The following is a 20,162-nucleotide window of genomic DNA, read 5'->3' as shown; positions in this document are numbered from 1 at the left end:
GAATGGCGTGAACCCGGGAGGCGGAGCTTGCAGTGAGCTGAGATCCGGCCACTGCACTCCAGCCTGGGCGACAGAGCGAGACTCCGTCTCAAAAAAAATAAAAAAATTAAAAAAAAAAACAAAACTAGGACTAAGTTTAGAAAAAGTATGTCTTAGCTTTTTTTTTTTTTAAGACAAGTCTCGCTGTCACCCAGGCTGGAGTGCAGTGGCATGATCTTGGCTCACTGTAACCTCCGCCTCCCAGGTTCAAGCGATTCTCTTGCCGCAGCCTCCGGAGCAGCTGGGACTACAGGTGCGCACCACCATGCCTGGCTAATTTTTGTATTTTTAGTAGAGATGGAGTTTCACCATGTTGGCCAGATGGTCTTGAATTACTGGCCTCAGGTGATCTGCTTGCCTTGGCCTCCCAAAGTGCTGGGATTATAGGTGTGAGTCACCGCGCCTGGCCTATGTCTTAGCTTTATTCAATGAGAAGAGGAAGCCAGCTGTTAAAGGGATAATTTGAGCAAAAGGACAATATGTGCAATACACAGAAAAACATCAAATGTTTTAATCCATGAATTCCTAATTATTATTGAAAAACAACTATAAGTCTTGCTTTCAACTTTGGAAGATGCTTGGTAGGGCATTATTTGGAAACTGGCAAATAGAGATCCAATATTCATCCTGCCTTTCCCAAGGGTAACCACAGTGTTTGATGAGTGTAAGTTTCTCTTTATAGATATATTCTAGCTAATTAATGAGGAAAGAACATAAAAACTGCAGTATCATCTTTCTGAAACCCTAGTGAAATGAAGTAAAAAATCTGGGCAGCAATCACCAATGGCTGCCCGGCACATTATACCTCCTGATCAAAGTAGACAAAATCACCTATGTGATATTCTTGCCAAACAAATAAAACTGGAATTCAATCCATCCTTTCCAGAGTTAGGTTTTTAAGGCAATACAGGGGATGGAAGACAATGTCTGAAGACCCCACAGGACTGTGGGAACCTTTGCAGGACAAATGACTTGAGCTCTTCAACAAATAAAAATATGCAAGAGGGAAACAGATGGAGCACTGAAATCTGAAGAGTAAGAAGGCCTATTGACCAACTAGTGTATACACTTTATTTGGATCCAGATTTTAACAAACTATAAAAGTGCTTAGGAGACAACTGGGGAAAACTGAACCCAAACTGGATATTTGACATTTGATAATAAGAAATTTAGCTCTGCTGGGCGTGGTGGCTCACACCTGTAATCCCAGCACTTTGGGAGGCCAAGGGGAGAGGATCACTTGATGTCAGGGGTTCAAGACCAGCCTGGCCAACATGGTGAAACCCGTCTCTATTAAAAATATAAAAAATTAGCCAGGCATGGTGGTGGGCGACTGTAGTCCCAGCTACTCGGGAGACTGAGGCGGGAGAATTGCTGGAACCTGAGAGGCGGAGGTTGCAGTGAGCGGAGATCGAGCCATGGCACTCCAGCCTGGGTGACAGAGTGAGACTCGGTCTCAAAAAAAAAAAAAAAAAAAAAAAAAAGAAACAAACCAGAAATTTAGCCCTGTATATGTTTCTATGAGGAAAACACCCCACAAACTCAAAGTATTTTTCTTATTCCCTCACCCAACAACAGCAGAAGACAGAGACTTCTGTTACCCCCAGATATGAGGGGATTTCTCCCTACCAGCAAGCAAGCAAGCAGTTTTGCAGTGGATAATAGCTGGGTGTTGTCCAATTCAATTCTGACACTATCTACCTGGAGAGTGTCAGATCAGGAAGTTGAGGGCCCAGTTCTCAAAATCGCACCACCCTTCAGACACCAGTTGGGCCTCTGGAACTTCTGATCTACGACCACCAGCTTTAAGTGGGGGTTCCCATGATCCCTTCTTTGGGTTTAATTTGCCAGAAGTGGCTCATAGAACTCAAGAAAACACATTTACCAGTTTATTATGAAGGATATTCAAAGGATACAGAAGAAGAGATGCATAGGGTAAGGTATGGGAGAAGGGACATGGAGCTGCCACGCTCTCCTTGGGTGCCCCAACCTTCAGAAACCTCCATGTGTTCAGCTATCCAGAAGCTCTCTGAACCCTATCTTTTCAAGGTTTTATGGAGGCTTCATTACACAGAAATGATTGATTAAACCACTGGCCATGAGTGATCAACTTGACCTTTAGCCCCTCTCCTCTCCCTAGAGATTGGAGTATGGGGCTGAAAGCTCCAACCTCTAATCATGTCTGTCTTTCCATTGACCAGTCCCATCCTGAAGCATACATCAGCATACAAAAAGATATGACCTTGGATATTCCAAGGATTTTAGGAGTTATATGACAGGAGAAGGGGAGGAAGACTAAACATATATTTCGTAATATCACAGGTACGATAACTGTACTCAAGCAATGCTTGACATATTCTCCACAATGAAATTTAAAATACTTTATATTTAAAATACTTTAAATTTAAAATATTTTTAAAAATTAAAATATATGAAAATAAACCAAAACATGAGGGCCAACATATATACATAATAATTATTAACAGTATTGTTTTATCCAAGAAAAGTTTTACAAATATGGAAATAAAAAGGTCAATCTCTATTATGATAAAAGAAAATGAATATTCTGGCCAGGCGCAGTGGCTCACACCTGTAATCCCAACACTTTGGGAGGCCAAGGAGGATATATCATCTGAGGTCAGGAGTTCAAGACCAGCCTGGCCAACTTGGTGAAACCCCGCCTCTACTAAAAATACCAAAAAATTAGCCAGGTGTTGCAGCGGGCACCTGTAATCCCAGCTACTCAGGAGGCTGAGACAGAGAATTGCTTGAACCGGGGAGGCGGAGGTTGCAGTGAGCCAAGATCCTGCCACTGCACTCCAGCGTGTCTCAAAAAGAAAGAAAAAGAAAATGAAACCTTTTTTTTTTTTTGAGATGGAGTCTCACTGTATCACCCAGGCTAGAGTGCAGTGGCATGATCTCTGCTCACTGCAACCTCCGCCTCCCAGGTTCAAGCGATTCTCCTGTCTTAGCCTCCTGAGCAGCTGGGATTATAGGCGCACACCACCACGCCCAGCTATTTTTTGTATTTTCAGTACAGACGGGGTTTCACCATATTGGCCAGGCTGGTCTGGAACTCCTGACCTCGTGATCCACCTGCCTTGTGCTCCCCAAGTGCTGGGATTACAGGCGTGAACCACCGCACTCGGCCTGAATATTCTTAAATATTGATAGATACTGTCTGACATGTATACAATGTAAAGTTTTATAAATGTTCTTGCCCTTATAACCCAGAATTTCATTTTTAATTAGAAATAAAAGGAAAATCAGGGGAAGGGAAATTCTAAATGTCCAGAAGATAGATTTATTCAATTATTTATAGTATACTTGAAAGTTGAAACACTATCAGCCAGGTGCACTGGCCCGTGTCTGTGGTCCCAGATACTTAGGAGGCTGAGGTGGGAGGACTGCTTGAGCCCAGGAGTTCAAGCCCAGCCTGGGCAACACAGTAAGGCCTCTTTTCTACAAAAAATTTTTTAAAAGATTTTTTAAATTACCTGGGCATGGTGGTGCATGTCTGTAGTCCCAGCTGCTGGGGGGCTGAGGCGGGAGGAGTGCTTGAGCCCATGGAGGCTGTACTGAGCTGTGAATGTGCTACTGCACTCCAGCCTGAGCGACAGCACTAGACCCTGTGCCTCCCACAAACAGAAAGAACAAAAACCAAACAACTCTCCCCAAACAAAAATACTATGCAGCTATTAAAATATTCTTTTAGAACAATACTTTAAAGAGAAAATGTTCATAAAGCATTAATAACAAAAGCAGATACGATAAGGCAGTAGGCCTAAATGTTTTCTTAGCTGTCATCTCTCTAACCTTTTAAAATTGCAATTTACTTAAACCTTTTCATGCCACAGAAAACACAGGCAGTTCACCATTTTATAATGCTTAATACCAAACCTCAATATAAGGACAGTGTAATGAAGGAAAAACATACAAATAAACCAGTGTTTTGTGTGTCTAGCCACGGAATAAACAGAATAACATAAAGGACCATAGGACTTAGGCCCAGACAACCATCACACTAGTTCACCCATGCCAGGTGCTATGTCTAACACCTATAATCCCGGCACTTTGGGAGGCCAAGGTGGGAGGATCGCCTGAGCCCAGGAGTTTCAGACCAGCCTGTGCAACACGGCGAAAGCCTATCTCTACAAAAAATACAAAAATTAGCTGGGTTTGGTGGCACACACTTTTAGTACCAGCTGCTTGAGAGGCTGAGGTGGGAGGATTGCTTGAGCCTGGGAGGTGAAGAGTGCAGTGAGCTGAGATCATGGCACTGCACTCTAGCCTGGGTGACAGAGACCCTGTCTCAGAAACAGAAAACAACAAAACAGCCCATACAACTATGACCAATGCAATGAATTAACTTGAAGAATTAGACAGACAGATCTTTATAAAAATCAAGTATTTAATAGGCCATGATAGGTCTGGATTAAAAGGAAATAAAATATCTACAACAAATGATAATAAAAACATTTCAGGTCAAAAGTTATGAGACAAATCTAAAGCAGTGGGAAATTCATAGATTCAAATAGGTTTATCCAGAAATAAGAAAATTAAAAACAAACGAGTTAACCATTCAACTCATGAAGCTGGAGACAGCAACACAGCAAGCCTGCTCTCCTTAGGCAAAGGACAGCCTACTGAGGCAGAAGACTTTTCAACAATAATCATTCTACTACAGTCAACACAGAAACAATTATGGCCAACAGCAAGCGGGGGCCTTCACCTTTGCCCAGCTGTCATACAGTGCCCCAGTCACCACTCTACTGGGATGGAATGAACTTCTGCTCCCTCCCAGCAATAATGAGACAAGTCCCCACCCAAGATGTCAATGGAGTTTGTGCTGGGGAACCCGGACTTCCACCCACACCTTTCTTGCAATATCAGAGGAGGCCTGCTAAAACGTAAGATTTACATAGACCCGAGACTCACAAATATACAGGAGACAATGGAAAAATCACTGGTCATACCAAGAACCACAAAAATCTCAACTTGAATAGGAAAAGACAATCAATTGATACCAATACTATGAATGGATGTTGGATTTGTCTGATTTTAAAACAGCCATCTTAAAACTGCTTCAATAGGCAATTATGAACATACTCAAAGCAATTGAAAAACCAACATGAAAATAGCCAAGTATCGGTCAGGCGTGGTGGCTTACACTTGTAATCCCAGTGCTTTGGGGGGCCAAGGCAGGAGGATCACTCGAGGCTAGGAGTTCAAGACCAGCCTGAGCAACATAGCTAGATCCCATCTCTGTTAAAAGAAACACACACACACACACACACACACACACAAAACCCCAGCAAAACTTACCTAAGAAAATAAATGAACCACTAAGTGGAAGTTTTTAGAACTGAAAAATACATTATCTGTGCTAGAGCAAAAAGGAACCTAGGAAACTAACCTCATGGGCCTTCTCTGGACTAGTTGACTCTTTGGGATTGGCCCCAGACATGCTCTTCCTCCTCTTTGTATTTCCAGGTGGAGACTCCTCTTGAGATCGTTCTGGTCTCTTCAACACTGACCGAGTGCTGGAGCTACACAGGGAAGGGGAGTCAAACAGCTTGCATCGGTTGTCCTTACAGGAAAAAAAACAGACAGACCCATCTTTCATTAAAACCTGTTCACTTGAATGGTAAGACAAATAAACCATTCTAAATTAGCAAACAGGCACTGCTGATTCATTTAGTCCTAGCAACTCTCATAGGGCCTGGCACATAGCAGGCACTGAGCACTTAGTGCTCAATGAATATATACTCAGCTGACATTATATACAGACGAGTAAAACATCCTTTGCCCTCACAAAAACTGTCTAAATAATCCTGCGTCAAGAGAAGTGTGACCTTCCAGTCAGGAACACATTTTTGGCTTGCCTATCTTCCCCTCCATTTTATTACTTGCACCTTGCTTAAGCAGCTCAATGGGTTTAAATACCCCACCTAAATCCAGAAAAGATGCACCGTAGCCAGGTTATAATAAAAATGGGGGCATGATCAGTTAAGGTATAGTTAAGATGGTAAATTTGGAGGGAGTGGGGATGGGCTAGTAGCAAACGCCTTTCGAAATTGTGTTCAAAGTCTTTTTTTCTACTGGTCTTTTAAAGACTAATTTCCCAGGTTGGGCGTGGTGGCTCATGCCTGTAATCCCAACACAGTGGATCACTTGAAGTCAGAAGTTCAATACCAGCCTGGCCAACATGAAGAAATCAAAAATACAAAAAAATTAGCCAGGTGTGGTGGTGCTTGCCTTTAATCCCAGCTACCCAGGAGGCTGAGGCATGAGAATCACTTGAAGCCAGGAGGTGGAGGTTGCAGTGAGCTAAGATTGCACCATTGCACTCCAGCCTGGGTGACAGAGCAAGACTGTCTCAAAAAAAAAATAAAGACGAATTTTCCATAGTCCAAGGGAAGCCAACCTGACCAGTGGTAGAGAGAATCAGCTCTCTAAACGCATCTCAGCCTATTCTCGACTCCATGTGTCTTGGCCTGGCTTTTCCTTCCGCACAGAATGTCCTTTCACATCTCAGTAAACCATTCATTTTCAAGTTGATGCTAACATTTTTTTTTCTTTTTTTTTTTTTACACGGAGTCTTGCTCTGTCGCCCAGGCTGGAGTGCAGTGGCGTGATCTGGGCTCACTGCAAGCCCTACCTCGCGGGCTCACGACATTCTCCTGCCTCAGCCTCCCGAGTAGCTGGGACTACAGACACCCGCCACCACGCCCAGCTAATTTTTTTTTTTTTTTTGTATTTTTAGTAGAGATGGGGTTTCACTGTGTTACTCAGGATGGTCTCGATCTCCTGACCTCGTGATCCGCATGCCTCGGCCTCCCAAAGTGCTGGGATTACAGGCGCGAGCCATTGCGCCTGGCCGATGCTAACATTTCAATGTCACTTCTTTGAAATCTTCCCGATAGTCCCCAATGGAACAGATCACTCCCACATCCGCTCCCAGAGACCAGGGATTTTCTCCCTCTTTTGTCTGAGTTTATTTACCATTACGGCTCCCAGCAATGGTTAGTTTGTAACAACCATTTGTGGAAGAAATTTCCCCACTATTAAGAGCTTACAAGCCGATGCTTATGATTTTAAAATCAGATCTATAAAACTAATAGCCACTTCCAAAGTGTTCTCACATTTTATGTAATTGTATGCCTATCAAAATGACCTGGTAAATTTACTCATAACATGTGTACTGGGTTAACATATTTTCTCAAAAGTTATGCACATGAATGTATTATAATCCGTAAGTGATCTCAAAATTGTAGCTTGGCTGGGTGCGGTGGCTCATGCCTGTAAACCCAGCACTTTGGGAGGCAGGTGGATGGATCACCTGAGGTCAAGAGTTTGAGACCAGCCTGGCCAACATAGCGAAACCTGATCTCTACTAAAAATACCAAAAAAATTAGCCGGGAGTGGTGGCGTAAGCCTGTGGTCCCAGCTACTCAGGAGGCTGAGGCAGGAGAATCACTCGAACCCAGGAGGCAGAGGTTGCAGCAGGTCACGACTGCACCACTGCACTGAACTCCAGCCTGGGCAACAGAAGGAGACTCTGTCTCAAAAACAAAACAAAACAAACAAACAAAAAAACTGTAGCTCATTTGTTCCATAATTATAGTTCAGGTTATTGATAATTAAAAAATATGAACTTATCAATTTAGATGTGTACCTAAGGGTGTGTATCTCTGAATACACAGGTGTATATATCTGTGTAGGAACATTCTTGCTTCTAACTTTGAAAGTATCCCTATGATGAAAACATGAATCTAGTGTGTGTGTGTGTGTGTGTGTATATATATTATTTTGAATATATATACACACATACACTATAGATTCTGTATCTACACTATGCTTTCTGTTTGAAAGTATCCCTATGATGGAAACACAAATCTATACTGTGTTTGTGTATATGTGTGTGTGTGTCTGTGTGAGTATATATGTGTGTGTGTATATATATATAAAAAAAAATAAATTATTTTTAAAATTGAAAATATCTACCTGAAAATACCCAGCCTCAGGTAGGTATTTTCAATTAAAAAAAAAAAAATCCAGCCAGGCACAGTGGCTGTAATCCCAGCACTTTGGGAGGTTGAGGTGGACAGATCACCTGAGGTCAGGAGTTCGAGACTAAAAATACAAAAATTAGCTGGGTGTGGTGGCAGGCACCTGTAATCCCAGCTACTCGGGAGGCTGAGGCAGGAGAATCACTTGAACCTGGGAGGCAGAGGTTGCAGCGAGCCAAGATTGTGCCATTGCACTCCAGACTAGGCAACAAGAATGAGACTCCGTCTTAAATAAAACAAAACAAAACAAAACAACAACAACAACAACAACAAAACCCTGTGAGTTACTGTTGCTTGTCTAATTTTATGCTAGGTTCTGTGGAATATGAATGAGAATAACCTAAAAAAAGTAAAGTCTTCAGGCTAAAGGCTTCAGATAGGCTTTTTTCAAACTGACTAGATGGTAAAAGCCAGGAATGACCATGGTCCCACCTAACCCACACTCCTTATAGATCAGGAGACATGCAAAGAGATATCATCACTAAAGGTTTGTAGGTAGCCAAACTGAGGCCTAAAACCCAGATCCCCAAATCCTATCATTCATTTCAATCTTTGGCTATACTCAACTAAGGACTACTGTGTCCAGTGCCCCAATCCCTCAGGGCTTCCTCCAGACACACTAAAACAACTCACAAGGTTTGTAGTTCTCATGACGAGAGGAGCTGTCCAGAGGCTTGCCATGCACGAGGGGGTCTCCTCCTCATTCTAAAAAAACAGAAAAATTGATTTTAAAAAGATCCTGTAGAGACTAACATTAGTTTAAATGCTTTAGGTGTGTTTCTCCCTGAAGAATACCAGATAGGCCTGGATGGGAAGTATCCATAATGTACCACCCTATACCATTCTGATTTCATGTTTCTTGAATAGAAACTGCATATAGACTGATTTCATATTTCTTGCATATAAGACTGTTAGTTAGCTCCTTCAGGGTAAGAAGGATCATATGTCTTCTTTTGATACCCCCATCCCCCAACCCAAAGGATTTAATAAGGCTAGTAGCCCTATTATTAAATGAATTATCACCACATGAACAAAAGTAGCGGCTAAGCAAGCCCCGGGGAATTGCTGTTGCTGTTCTTTTTCACATCACATGACTTCTCCAGAGGTAATTAGTAGAATAGATAGGAACACACACACACACACACATATACACGGTACCTTCAGATTCTCTCCGTCGAGAAGGTCCATGAAGCCATCATCCTCATCAGACAAAGTGGCTGTCACAGGTGATTGGGGTGTAAAAAGAGGAATGAAATTCCCTCGTTCACTGCTATCTCTTTCATTTGAGGAAAGCTGTAAGACAAAATTCACGGATTAATAATAAATGAGAGCTCTGGTCCACTTTGATTTCCTTGAATGGGTCACTAGTTTCTATGATGAAAACATACTATGTTATACTTGTTACACTAAGTAATATTTTAGCAATTACTGATTATAGGAAAATGTATCCCAAGATTATAAATGATTTGATGTCCACACACAGCCCTGAGTAGTCAATAGCCTTCACAGAGAACTCTTGCCAGAAGCAATTCACCTTATAATGGGTACTAGAGATAGCCTCTTGTGAAGATAAGGTTTCTTTTATTAGGAGGTTGCATCAGTGAACACCGATCAGCATTGAGGACTGTGACAGTATGAGAATCTGCTGAAATGAGTTAGGGCAAGCAGATGCAAATCTCTATTGAGAGCATAAAATGGCCTAGAGAACGCACTTACATATAACTTCAGTTCTGACAGGGGGGAATAAAAGGTAACTTCCTTCTATAAAATCTATCCTCGTTCTTTAGACTTGGGATTTAAATGCTGCTCAGTTCTTAAATGAGGAATTACTGTGTGCCAGATACTACAACATAATCTTTATACATGTAATCTAATAGAAGCCTCACAATATACTAGCTAATTGTGAGGCTAGTAATCCTTTCCTTTTCCTTTAGCAAATCAGGAAACTCGTGCTTAAGAGAGGTTACCAAGATTATACACCTCACGTGTTTGACTCCAAAATCCAAACTCTTCTCACTACACTATCTCCCTAGGAGACAACCATTCCCAGAATTAAAATGGCGGTACTTCATTAGCCAACCTATAGTCATATATTTTTTTGGGAAACCTCTAAACATGGAATATAGAAAATTTAGAAAAACTGCTCATAAATCCACACCTGGAGATAAATCCTACTAGTAGAAACACTGCTAATACTGAATTCTTTATTTTCTAGGCACTTTCAAATTCAGAAAAAAAGCTTAGAGTTTTTTCACAGTAGCAGGGTAGTCCCAATGTTATGCCCTACAAGTAATCCTTAAAATCCAAATCTCTTTGGGGTATGAATCTGTTGTAAATTAGGTGGCCCTCCTTCGAGTTTCTGAGCGGATCATGCACTAAGGAATCCTCTCTGCAGCTGGCCTATTCTGGTTCTGGCATTAGCTTTGCTTCACAATATAAAAGAAGTTCTGGGCAGTCTCTAGTCCTCCCCAAGTGCACCTGACCACACTCTGGGAAATGGCAAATTTTTTTAGCCAGCTGAGCCTAGGAGTAGATAACTTTATTATGGGGAAGTACCTTTATCACGAAAGCTCACACTATATCACACCAACTTTTGTGAGGTAGGTTCTGGGATCCCTAGGTGCAGATATGATACAGGCTCTAGTTGCTAAGCACACACCAAATATATTGTTTCTGATATCCAACTCTTAAAGCGTTACTGTGTGCTTGGGAATTTAGAGATTGCTTATTGAGACAGGAATTCATTGTCCAGGCTGGAGTACAGTGGTCTGATCATAGCTCACTGCAGCCTCGAATTCTTGGGCTCAAGCAATCCTCCCACTTCAGCCTCCCAGTAATTGGGACTATAGGAACAAGCCACCACACTCTGCTTATTTTTTAACTTTGTACAGATAGGGTCTCATTATGTTACCTAGGGTCTCATTATGTTACCTAGGCTGGTCTTGAACTCCTCCTGACCTCAGGTAATCCTCCCACCTTGGCCTCCCAAAGTGCTGGGATTACAGCCATGAGCCACGGCACCCAGCCAGAGATCATTAAATCCTGGTTTCCCACTTAGGTATATCCTTTGGTAAATCATCCAAACCTCTCTAGTGGTACTTTCCTAATCTGTTCAAGTGGGTTAACTCCACTTACTTCACAAGACAAGAACATATAAAAGTGCTTTGTGCAAATAATAGACAGAGTAGCAACACTGGCTGAACCTCAGAACACAAACCAGATTGGAAAGGTGTATTTTCAGATTTAAGATCCTAGGTAAACCTGCAAGCCAAATGTGGTCATCCTGCTCAAGTTGGGCGTCTTCAATCTATAGATGCTATCAGTTAATCCAATTCAGACCAACAGCAGGAAACTTTGGAAGTAATGAGTCCCTGTCTGGCAAATACATAGCCCTAAAACAAGTGACCCCAAAACTGCCCAGTAGCCTGAGCGTTCACTGGAATCTATAGTAGTTCTTTTAAAAAAAAAAAAAAAAAAAAAAAAGAGATGTGGTCTCACTGTGCTGCCCAGGACTCAAGCAATCCTGTCTCAGTTTTCCAAAGTGCTGAGATTATAGGCATGAGCCATGGCACCTGGCCCATAACTGTTCTTAACAAACCACCTTTGGAGGAAGTCAAGTGCTCTCTCTCCAGCTCTTTGAGAAGCACTTAGAATGCATAGTAAAAGAGCAAGTTTTAAGTAAGAGGTCTAGTGTTACGGCTCTTTTAAAATTTGTCTCGCAGGCTTTCCAGTTTTTGCCAGAAAGCCCTTAAACAAACAAACAAACAAAAAATAGTAAGAGATCTAATCCCACCATACATACATTTAGGATGACCCAGGATTTCCCAGATTAACAAGGTCAAATATTCCTTGCACAACTCCAGTATTTCAAACACTATCTCCCACTCTTACTACCGCCTGTCTGTTCTCCAGACACAGCAAAACCACCAAGAATGCTTGACAGTCTAGTTTCAAAAGACAAAGTCAAGGTAAAGACAGCTAGCGCTACTGTAGTGCCTTCAATTCTGGATGAAAGAAGGTGTTTTAATCCTTTCTTCCTATCAGGAAATCCCCTATGAAAGCCAGAGCACATACCATCCAAGCTGGGGCAGAGTTCTGCCTCTGTGTGAAGAGATCTTTACCCTCCTGGAGTCCATGAGAGTGCAGGCAGCCACGAGATACAGGTCTTACTGGCTTCTTAAACTCAAAGGCTTCCTGCAAGACATAGTCGAGACATCTACTGTCCATGAAAACCAACTCAGGCCTCAGCTTGGGTGAAAGAGGCAAGGCAGTGGGCACTGTTCACCTTTCTGCCTCCAAATTAAAGTTTCACCTAATTCCAACAATGGATCTCTGTAACTAAGAATATCCAAGGCTCTGTCAACAGCTAACTTCTAAAGTAACATCTTTTTCTTGCCATACTGTATTTCCTAACACAAGTATCAGCCAAATATACAAAACATGATAAATAAGCTAAATCACAATGCTTCTGAAATCTAGAGTAAAAATAAATAAAATCTAATATAATTGCCTGTGAATAGTTGTCAAAATTTTCCATCTAGATCCATCTGTTTCAGGGCTTCATATCTCCAGCTCTTCCTACCAACTGAGATAATTTTTTCTACTTAAAATTATTATTCTATTCTATACTAAAAGCAATGAAAAAAAAGCCCTACTGGTTTACTCAACATGGACGATTCTTATAAGCATAATGTGTTAAAGCCAGATATGATAGTATATTGTATGATTCCACTTTATGGAATGAAAGCACTCACAGGCCCCCTGCCCTAAAATATTCACTTAAGAACTCATAATTAAGTGTTAAAAGCAGTAATGGCTAGCACTGAAATGGGTGGCTGGGTTCCCCATCGCCCTTGGTCTCGGGGTCGCTGTTGGCACTGAGGCTGCAGCTATCATGATGAACTTACTTCAGATTGTGCGGGACCACTGGGTTCATGTTCTTGCCCCTATGGGATTTGTCATTGGATGTTATTTAGACAGAAAGAGTGATGAATGGCTAACTACCTTCCGGAACAAGAGTACGTTATTTAAAAGGGAATTGCGACCCAGTGAGAAGTTACCTGGAAGTAAAGACTGGCTGAATTACAGAATGTTCACATTTTAAAGTTCTGAGAGAAATAAAAACGTTCAGAACCAAAAAAAAAAAAAAAAAAGCAGTAATGGCTAATATTACAGTGATTTCTATGCCAACACAGTACTAAGTACTTTCTGCACATTAACTTTTTAACCATCAAATACAACCTGATTGTCCAGATTTTACAGGTGAGAAAACTAGACCTTGCAGGTTAAGCAATGTGCCCAAAATACTGAAGTAAAACAGGACAACTCCAGAGTGAGCGCTCTTTAACCACCACCTATGCTGTTTTCCCTTTAAAACAAAGCTCTAAGCAAGCAACCCTGAGAGAAGCCATTTCAGGGGAAAACCAGGCATCAGTATAGCTTTGCCCTGGTAAAAAGCATGAGAGGCTGATAAACTGCTCCAAGCACTCAAGGCAGGAACTCATTTCCATATTCTTTCTCATGACATTTCCCAAGCTGATAAAGAAATCATTAGGAAAGTTCATGGAGGCTGTGGGTTTTACACTAAACCTGGAAGATTTTAAGGATTATGAACTGTGGCATTTTAGCAGGAATGGAAAAGGGGAGAAAGTAAATATACAGAAATACAGTAGAGAGAAGGCTGAAAAAATTACAACTGTTTTGGATGCCTACTCTGTGCAATGTCTAAGAGAACAAAAAAGCCAGGCCCATTCAGGGTAAACAACCACAAATTCACCTTCCAAGCCACCATTTCAGTTACTCTGAGATACCCTAAAACTTGTTAGCCCTGTTCTTACAAATACTGCCAAAGAGCCTTTTCCTAAGCTTACAATTCATTTCAGGGTCAGAGCAAAGAGGCAAGGACAGCCTGGGCAGAGACTTCCAGACAAACACTATTTGTACATGTAATTACTCCTGTGAGCTACCATCTGAGCAACTCCTGCCTGTCAGGCACCATTTTCAATATTTCATACATAATCTTACTTATTGCCACATCCCTAAAAGATATTACTACTCCTATTTTACAAAAGAACAAAGAAGATTAAAAAGAGAAGAATTTGCCAACGTCATACAGCAGGATCCAAACCAAGATTTCTCTGACTCCAAAGACCGCACATAACGGCCAAGTTTAGTCTCCCAGAAAGCAGTCCAGCCACTTATCTCTAAGCCACTGACAGCCTGTGGGTTTCACCTCTGCCTCAGGTTAGTATATTGAAGTCATGCTCACATTTTCCTTGTTCTCATCTGGGTCGATGAGCTGAAAGATGTCGTGGTCGAGAGAATCAGAATGGCTCCTCTTCAGAGCTGGACTACATCCCAAGAGCTTCTGCTATCAAAGTGAAAAAAGAAAATAATTAAGGCACACAAATAAAATTTCAGTGGAAAATTCAGTTCTCAAAAGAAAAAAGGGGGGCTGAGTAGGGGGTAGGCTAGCTCCTCACACACTGCAGTAGATAACCAGCAAATGTGGCCAGAGCTCCACCTTGCCAGGACACAGCAATGAAGTTTCCATTCCATGGGTTTACAGCTAACCTCACAAGGTCTACAGCGCACCGCTCAACAGGGATTACAGTGCCAAATCAATCCCCAAATAACATTTGCATCAAAAGAATCCTTCCTGGTTTAATAAAGCTCTGTTAGAGATGGAGGACAAATTCCTCCAGGCCAAGCATCTTGAGTACTTATGAGACTAAGGAAAGGCTGGGAATAGTGGCTCTTGCCTGTAATCCTAGCACTTTGGGAGGCCAAGGCAGGAGTTTGAAACCAGCCTGGGCAACAGAGTGAGACCCCCATCTCTACAAAAAATACAAAAATCAGCCAGGTGTGATGATGTGCACCTATATATAGTCCCAGCTACTCTGGAGGTTGAGGTGGGAGGATCACTTGAGCCAGGGAAGCAGAGGTGGCAGTGAGCCAAGATTTTGCCACTGCACTCCAGCCTGGGTGACACAGCAAGACCTTGTCTCAAAAAGAGACTAAAGAAAAGTCGTTTTTACTCTCTAAATTAAGTGTCCTATCAAGGTCATGCTGGTAGCTAAGGAACGGGTAACAGGCATTAGCTCAAAATAAACAAGGAACTAACTTACAGGTAGGGAATGTATTCTTCTCATGGGATTTTCAAGGCTGTAATGAGATCAGAAGGTAAATAATGAGAATAAAACAAGTAAAGAGGTATTCATATTAGCAGAGAGACAGTGTTTAGCCTGTAGCTTGGGGGTATAGTCACAGACTCCCATTTTAGGCAAGAGATGGGAGAATAAATTTCTAAAGCTGTCTTATTCTCAGGAGCACCCCTAACACTAGGCTTCTAGGTGAAAAAAACAAACCCATGTCTTTTCTTAAAATACACATGTTCGGCTGCATGTAATCCCAGCACTATAGGAGGCCAAGGAGGGTGTATCACGAGGTTAGGAATTCGAGACCAGCCTGGCTAACACAATGAAACCTTGTCTCTAATAAAAATACAAAAATTAACAGGCTGTCGTGGTGCACGCTTGTAGTCCCAGCTACTCGGGAGGCAGAGGCAGAAGAACTGGTTGAACCTGGGAGGTGGAGGTTGCAGTGAGCCACTGCACTCTAACCTGGGCGGCAGAGTGAGACTCTACCTCCAAAAAAAAACCACAAACAAACAAAAAACCCATATGTTCTTGTAAGGCTATGATGTCAGAGCACAAAGTAAGGGTTTGGGTAAGACCCGAACAGAACACCAAAATTATAGCTAAAATAAAGGGAGAAAAGTTCTGAAAATTGCTGACACAAACTATTCATTCTTGAGATTCCAGAGTGTTTCTAGGGACAGCTAAATCCAGGGCTCCAGTCAGTGTATGAAGAACTTCATTTAAATAAGGTATTTAAGTTTAGACACGTTCTTTCTAAGTACAAACATTTAAAAGCAATGAATACGTACTTTTCTTTACTGTCCAATGGCCCAGGAGAATCTAGACAGAAACCTATGGAAAAAAAACAAAACAAAACAAAAAAAAAACCTCTCAAGAAATAATACAAAAACACCATTTTGTCATTAAAATTAAAACACTAAAGAAAGTACTTGGGTCTTTATTTAAGTCAGGCAACAAATACTCATGGCTTGTACTTTTGCCAGAATTGATGTCATGGCTATTAGATCGTCAAAACTGTCATGTTTGTACAAGTCTGAATAATTTTTTCATAGTGTATTTACTGTTTTTCCTCCATTTGCAAATAACATCAAAAGAAATAGGATTTGAGAAGAGGGTGAATAAAACTGATTCATATCATGATTGTTTGGTTATTCAGACAGAAGTGACCCAGATAACTTTCTACGAGTTCCAATCACAGAAACAATAGGTACCAAATTTTCTTGGCATAGTTTTAAAAAAAATTTTTTTTTTTTGAGACAGAGTCTTGCTCAGTCGCCCAGCCTGGAATGCAGTGGGACGATCTCAGCTCACTGCAAGCTCCGCCTCCCGGGTTCCTGCCATTCTCCTGCCTCAGCCTCCCAAGTAGCTGGGACTACAGGTGCCCGCCGCCACACCCGGCTAATTTTTTGCATTTTTAGTAGAGACGGGGTTTCACCATGTTAGCCAGGATGGTCTCGATCTCCTGACCTCGTGATCCGCCCGTCTCGGCCTCCCAAACTGCTGGGATTACAGGCGTGAGCCACTGCGCCCGGCCTAGTTTTTAAATATTTTATCTTGTCAAATCATATGGGGTTTGAAAAATACAACTACTAGGCCGGGCACGGTGGCTCACACCTGTAATTCCAATACTTTGGGAGGTTGAGGCAGGCGGATGGCTTGAGGCCAGAAGTTCAAAACGAACCTGGGGCAACATAGCAAGACTTGTCTCTACCAAAATTTAAAAAAAAAATTAGTTGGGTGTGGTGGCACGCGCCTGTAGTCCCAGCTACTTGGGGAGGCTGAAGTGGGAGGTTCGCTTGAGCTTGTAAAGTTGAAGATGCAGTGAACCCTGATTGTGCCACTGCACTCCAGCCTGAAGCCTGGGCAACAGAGCAAGACCCTGTCTCAAAAAAAAAAAAAAAAAAAAGGCCAGGTGCAGTGGCTCACCCCTGTAATCCCAGCACTTTGGGAGGCCGAAGTGGGTGGATCACCTGAGGTCAGAAGTTTGAGACCAACCTGGCCAACATGGTGAAACCCGTCTCTACTAAAAATGCAAAAACTAGCTGGGTGTGGTGGCCTGCACCTGTAATTCCAGCTACTAGGGAAGCTGAGGCAGGAGAATTGTCTGAATCTTGGAGGCGGAGGTTGCAGTGAGCCAAGATGGGGCCACTGCATTCCAGCATGGGTGACAAGAGTTGAGACCTTGTCTCAAAATGAAAAATACTACTAGTCATGACATGCAAGGCAAGCACTTGCTGCCTTTAACAAAATGACACCAAGGTGTCCATCTCAAAACAGGAAGCAGGGTGAAGGAGACACTGTTCAGCATTACTTATATGTCAGCTCAGATGACGCAGACCCACCCACCCATAGCTCACATGTCTATGTAGCCTTACGGAAAGTGAAGTGTTAGAGCCCTTGCTCACCACACTGCTACAAATGATAATCCTATCCCCAGTTCTCTATTAAATTACATTCTACATACAGAAGCCTACATTACATTTTAAGACTTTTGCAGCCGGGCGTGGTGGCTCACGCCTGTAATCCCAGCACTTTGGGAGGCCGAGGCAGGGGGACAATGAGGTCAAGAGATTGAGACCATCCTGTCTAACACAGTGAAACCCCATCTTTACTAAAAATACAAAAAAATTAGCCGGGTATGGTGGCGGGTGCCTGTAGTCCCAGCTACTCGGGAGGGTGAGGCAGGAGAATGGCATCAACCCCGGAGACACAGGTTGCAGTGAGCCAAGATTGCGCCACTGCACTCCAGCCTGGGCAACAGAGCAAGACGCCGTCTCAGAAAAAAAAAGGACTTTTGCTCTTCCAATTCCTTTAACCTAAAGCATCTTTGCCCCAACGGTCTTATCTGTAAAAATACAGATAAACTCTGCAGTAATATGAATGCATGAAGAATGAAATGCACTGGCAATTTCCTCCATAGCAGCATCAATGAAATGATTTCATGACACTGTACTTCCAATAATTTGACCCTGTATTTTAGCCAGTAAGATTGCCTGAATGCCACTTACAGTGGTATGGTGAATTTTACTTTACTACCCATCCTTAAAAGGCAAGCGCACACCATCTCCTTACAGACATTTGAAGCCTATTTCCTTTCTTCATAAATAGCCATAAGGGCTCCTTTGTATTCTTCTTAATAATGTTTATCAATGGGCATGGTGGCTCACGCCTGTAATCCTAGCACTTTGGGAGACCGAGGCAGGCGGATCACCTGAGGTTGGGAGTTCAAGACCAGCGTGACCAACATGAAGAAACTCTGTCTCTACTAAAAAATACAAAATTAGCTGGGTGTGGTGGTGCATGCCTGTAATCCTAGCTACTTGGGAGGCTGAGGCAGGAGAATCACTTGAACCCGGGAGGTGGAGGTTGTGATGAGCCGAGATCATGCCATTGCACTACAGCCTGGGCAACAAGAGCGAAACTCTGTCTCAAAAAAAAAAAAAAAAAAAAAAGTTTATCACCCAATGCCGTGACTTCCTCAAGTTCTAACCAAAACTAACCTCCTGGGTGAAAAGGCATGTTTCAGGAAATTCACAGTATTGCTCCCCACACAACAGACTTAAATACCTGAATCTGTTGACTCAGAGGAGCCCATTCTCTGCAGATTACTGTTGTTCTTCACCTCCAGTGGTTGCTCATAATCACTGAAACCAACAGAAATAAACCATGAGTGATTTATAGGATATAATTAAAAGGTCACATGCAGGAGATAGGCCATGAGATTAAGCAGCAGCCACTTTAAGAAGCAGATTAAGAAGCAAAGATCCCACTTTGCCACTATGAACACCCAATTAGCACTTGGGCAAAGGAGAAAAAAGGAGTGGGTGGGCATGGCCTTGGACCACACTGCAGGTTATGATGGCTATGGCAAATATTGGAGTATTTCCTAAAACAAGAGCATGTGTCCTAGGTACTGTGACAGAGTCGGGATGAAAGTTGAACAGGGCACTTTCTGCTTTTCAGAAGTTGGGAAATGCACAAGACATGTGCTTAGCAAATGGGATGCCAGAGATTGAAGGGAAAGTAGCTCTTCCGCCGGAAACACCGTGGAATGCATTTTTTGCTATCAGGAAAAGCCCAGGAAGCTTTCAGAAAGTTAGGTAAAAAGACCTGGCCTTAGGAAAGCAGCAGAGTGGACATCAGGAATGTGCACGGGTCGAGGGACTGAGATGATTTTACGTAAACGCAAGGAAAGAAAATGCCATGGTCCTTTATTGAGAAGGAACAAAGATCACAGCAAACTAAGATCCTGAGGGTGGTTTAGCAAAGGGTGAATGTGAGCGTCTAGAAGAGCCTGATTTTCCCCGCGGGGGTAGATTCCAAAGAGCTTCCAGGGATAGAGACAGAAGTAGAGTACGGAGCAATCCGAAATGGGTGAAGGTGGGCCTAGCTCGGGCTTAGGCCCGAGATCTCCACCTCTTCCCCTGGGAGGTCCGGACCGCCTCTCCCGCCCAACATTCCGCCCGGGCGGGGGTGCACATGGCAGGCCCTAGCCCGGCTGGTCCCCGAGCGGAGAACCCGGACGGAAGGGTCTCGCCCTTCTCCCGGTCCGTTTCCTGGCCTGATCTCCCCGAGGCCGACGCCGAGGCCAGAGGCCTGGGACACCGCCCGCCGGTCTCTCCTCACCTGCCCAGCCCCTGCAGCTGGTCCATAGTGACGGTCAGGTTAGTGACAGGCGACAGTCCCCCGGCGGCTGGCGCGCCAAATAGCGCCTTCACGACGGGCTGCGGCGCGGGAGGGGGGCTGCAGGCGAAGAGCAGGCGGCGGCGGTGCGGGGGCTCCGGGCCCAGTTCCATGAGATGTGTATAAGAGACAGGATTGTGCCACTGCACTCCAGCCTGAAGCCTGGGCAACAGAGCAAGACCCTGTCTCAAAAAAAAAAAAAAAAAAA

At 43.0% G+C, this 20,162-nt stretch overlaps 1 protein-coding gene across 4 annotated transcripts in view; it reads right to left on the bottom strand.

Moving 5' to 3' along the window:
• Positions 1–20,068, bottom strand: part of CDC25A (cell division cycle 25A) — a 33,654-nt gene extending 13,586 nt beyond the window's left edge. The window contains exons 1-9 of one of the 4 annotated variants that reach the window (XM_011981015.1): positions 19,898–20,068; positions 18,839–18,915; positions 16,060–16,102; positions 15,239–15,275; positions 14,380–14,481; positions 12,186–12,305; positions 9,270–9,404; positions 8,745–8,816; positions 5,456–5,629 (exon numbers count right to left, since the gene is read on the bottom strand). In XM_011981015.1, the coding sequence (XP_011836405.1) occupies positions 5,456–5,629; positions 8,745–8,816; positions 9,270–9,404; positions 12,186–12,305; positions 14,380–14,481; positions 15,239–15,275; positions 16,060–16,102; positions 18,839–18,915; positions 19,898–20,067 (930 nt within the window). In that variant the 5' untranslated portion in view covers position 20,068. The remainder of the gene's footprint in view (positions 1–5,455; positions 5,630–8,744; positions 8,817–9,269; positions 9,405–12,185; positions 12,306–14,379; positions 14,482–15,238; positions 15,276–16,059; positions 16,103–18,838; positions 18,916–19,897) is intronic. The other 3 variants (XM_011981016.1, XM_011981017.1, XM_011981018.1) reach the window with 3 other exon arrangements.
• Between the last annotated feature and the right edge of the window lie 94 nt (positions 20,069–20,162).

This window comes from Mandrillus leucophaeus, unplaced genomic scaffold (genome assembly GCF_000951045.1).
Source record: "Mandrillus leucophaeus isolate KB7577 unplaced genomic scaffold, Mleu.le_1.0 Scaffold22, whole genome shotgun sequence".
NCBI classification, from domain to species: Eukaryota; Metazoa; Chordata; class Mammalia; order Primates; family Cercopithecidae; genus Mandrillus; species Mandrillus leucophaeus.
This window is presented reverse-complemented; position numbering and strand designations above follow the sequence as displayed.